Source organism: Littorina saxatilis, unplaced genomic scaffold (genome assembly GCF_037325665.1).
Source record: "Littorina saxatilis isolate snail1 unplaced genomic scaffold, US_GU_Lsax_2.0 scaffold_511, whole genome shotgun sequence".
In the NCBI taxonomy this organism is placed as follows: domain Eukaryota; kingdom Metazoa; phylum Mollusca; class Gastropoda; order Littorinimorpha; family Littorinidae; genus Littorina; species Littorina saxatilis.
The window spans coordinates 12,501-15,000 of record NW_027129443.1 but is presented as its reverse complement, the minus strand read 5'-3'; the positions used below and the strand labels follow the sequence as shown (position 1 = coordinate 15,000).

At 43.0% G+C, this 2,500-nt stretch overlaps 1 protein-coding gene across 1 annotated transcript in view; it reads right to left on the bottom strand.

Moving 5' to 3' along the window:
* Nucleotides 1-2,500, bottom strand: part of LOC138957723 (uncharacterized) — a 28,117-nt gene that overhangs the window by 25,497 nt on the left and 120 nt on the right. Inside the window, exon 1 of the mRNA XM_070328782.1 lies at nt 1,702-2,500. This exon is cut by the window's right edge and continues 120 nt beyond it. Within this exon, the coding sequence (XP_070184883.1) occupies nt 1,702-1,777 (76 nt within the window). The 5' untranslated portion in view covers nt 1,778-2,500. The remainder of the gene's footprint in view (nt 1-1,701) is intronic.

Below are 2,500 nucleotides of genomic sequence, written 5' to 3'. Positions count from 1 at the left end.
GGTAGAGTGGACAGCCAGAGAGAAGAGAGTTACAGTAGCCAAGTTTAGAAAGAACAAGAGAGCAGACTAGAGTGTTTGTAGTTTGAACGGACAGAGTATGGCGGATGGTTGCGATCTTGCGGAGTTCAAAGTATGCGGACCTACAGATGTTGGAGATGTGCTTGTTGAGTGTCATGTCTGAGGAGATGGTGAAGCCGAGGTTTCTAGCTGAAGAAGAGAAAGAGATGTCGGTATTGCCTACTTGGACAGACGAAGGTTGAGAATTTGGGAACTTAGTGGAAAGTAACCCTCACCCAATTGCTGGTTTACCACCCACGATATCAAGCAACAAAACACAGCACAAGTTGAGTAACTCTGGCTCGCTCCATCGTATGTGTAACTTTGGAGTTATCTCCAGCTGTCCTACAGTGCCTTATTCAAATACTGCTATATACTCTGAACTCCTCAGTATTTTACTTGCAAAAGAAACCCTGACTCTAGAAACTTCGGCGACTCTGACTAAGGAAGTAAAAAGTAGAGCTTGAACATTATGGGCGTGGACTGTGCTGTGAGATTGGACGATATAGATAGACACAGCTACCCGCGTCGGTCTCCGAGAGAGAGAGAAAGAGAGAGAGAGAGAGAGAGAGAGAGAGAGAGAATGAGAGAAAGAGAGAGAGAGAGATAGAGAGAGAGACAGCGAGACACAGAGAGAGAGATATAGAGAGAAAGAGAGAGAGAGAGAAAAAGAGAGAGAGAGAAAGAGAGAGAGAAAGAGAGAGAGAAAGAGAGATAGAGAGAAAGAGAAAGAGAAAGAGAGAGAGAGAGAGAGAGAGAGAGAGAGACAGAGAAAAAGAGAGAGACAGGGAAACAGAGGGAGAGCGAGAGAGCGAGAGAGAGAGAGAGAGAGAGAGAGAGAGAGAGAGAGAGAGAGAGAGAGAGAGAGAGAGAGAGAGAGAGAGAGAGAGAGAGAGATCCCGGCAAAGCAATGGAGAGGTGGGGAAAAAAGTATTCCCTCTGTACGATAACATTCAATAAATAATGTTCATAAACAAGGTATTTTCTTCACCAAACTTATTTATTTAAATGTAAGCCACCCTAATTAACAGTTGTAAAATGTGTTACTATTGTGAACAGCTCTGTAGAGCAACTACACGTACGTTCCCTCCCCATGTGAGACTATATATAGTACTATGCCTTTAACTATCTATTGCAATCCACGTAATGCAAGTATGTATTCTTCCTCTTTCACAGGCAAGCTTGTTTTTTGTTTGTTTTGTTCTTTAATTTCAGAACAGTTCAAGCAGAAAAACAAACCCATACATTTTTCTTTGAGATCGGTCCTTTAAAACGACCAACCAGGAAGTACATTAATTTTTTCACACACACACACACACACACACACACACACACACACACATACACACACAAACACACACACACACACATGCGGACATACACACATACATACACATATACACATTGACATACAGACAGACAGACAGACATACAAGCACACACACATACACACACACACACATACACACACACACACACACACACACACACACATACACACACACACACACAAGGCAAGACGGAGGAGAGAGGTTGAGTCAGTGAAGATACTATAGGCAAGAAGTAAAGTCATGCTCAAATAGTTGTACATCATAGAGTATTCTTAAAATGTGAAATCAATGACAGCAAAAAGGTTGTACTCACCATTATTTTGGTCAGCTGTGATAACTGTACAACACAAAGACACGAGTAACAAGAGGCCTCTGGAATGCATTGTCATCTCACATTTCCACTACTATCTAAACAAAATACAAAAAACATTTACGGTAAATCAAGTAAACAAGAGTTAGCAGGTCCAACAATTCACTGCACTGCTACTCGCTCTGAGTTACGTTGCTAAAAGAGAAGAAGAATCCCGTCAGACAACCCTGGCTATAAATACACCCAGGGCCAGGGGCGTAGGAAAAGGTTGGGACAGCATACACTGCATATCATGATATGGCTTTTTGATCAGTGTCTTTTGGCTATTTCACCTTCATGAAATATTTCTTCTTCTTCTTCTTCTTTGTTCATGGGCTGAAACTCCCAAGTTCACTCATATTTTAGCACGAGTGGATTTGTACGTGTGTGACCGTTTTTACCCCGCCATTTAGGCAGCCATACGCCGCTTTCGGAGGAAGCATGCTAATAATTTGCGTGTTTCCATTACCCACTGAAATCTGACATGGATTACATGATTTTTTTCCCCTGCGCACTTGGCCTTGTGCTTGCGTGTACATACGAAGGGAGATTAGGCACTAGCAGATCTGCACATAAGTTGACCTGGGAGATCGGAACAATCTCCACCCTCAACACTCCAGGCGGCAGCGGCCGGGATTTGAACTCACGACCTTCCGATTAGTAGGCCGATGTCCTATCACTACGCCACTGCGCCCGTCAAATATTCATTCAAATCTGAGATCACTCAGGCACACTGACCTCAGAATTGAATATTAATCAGATG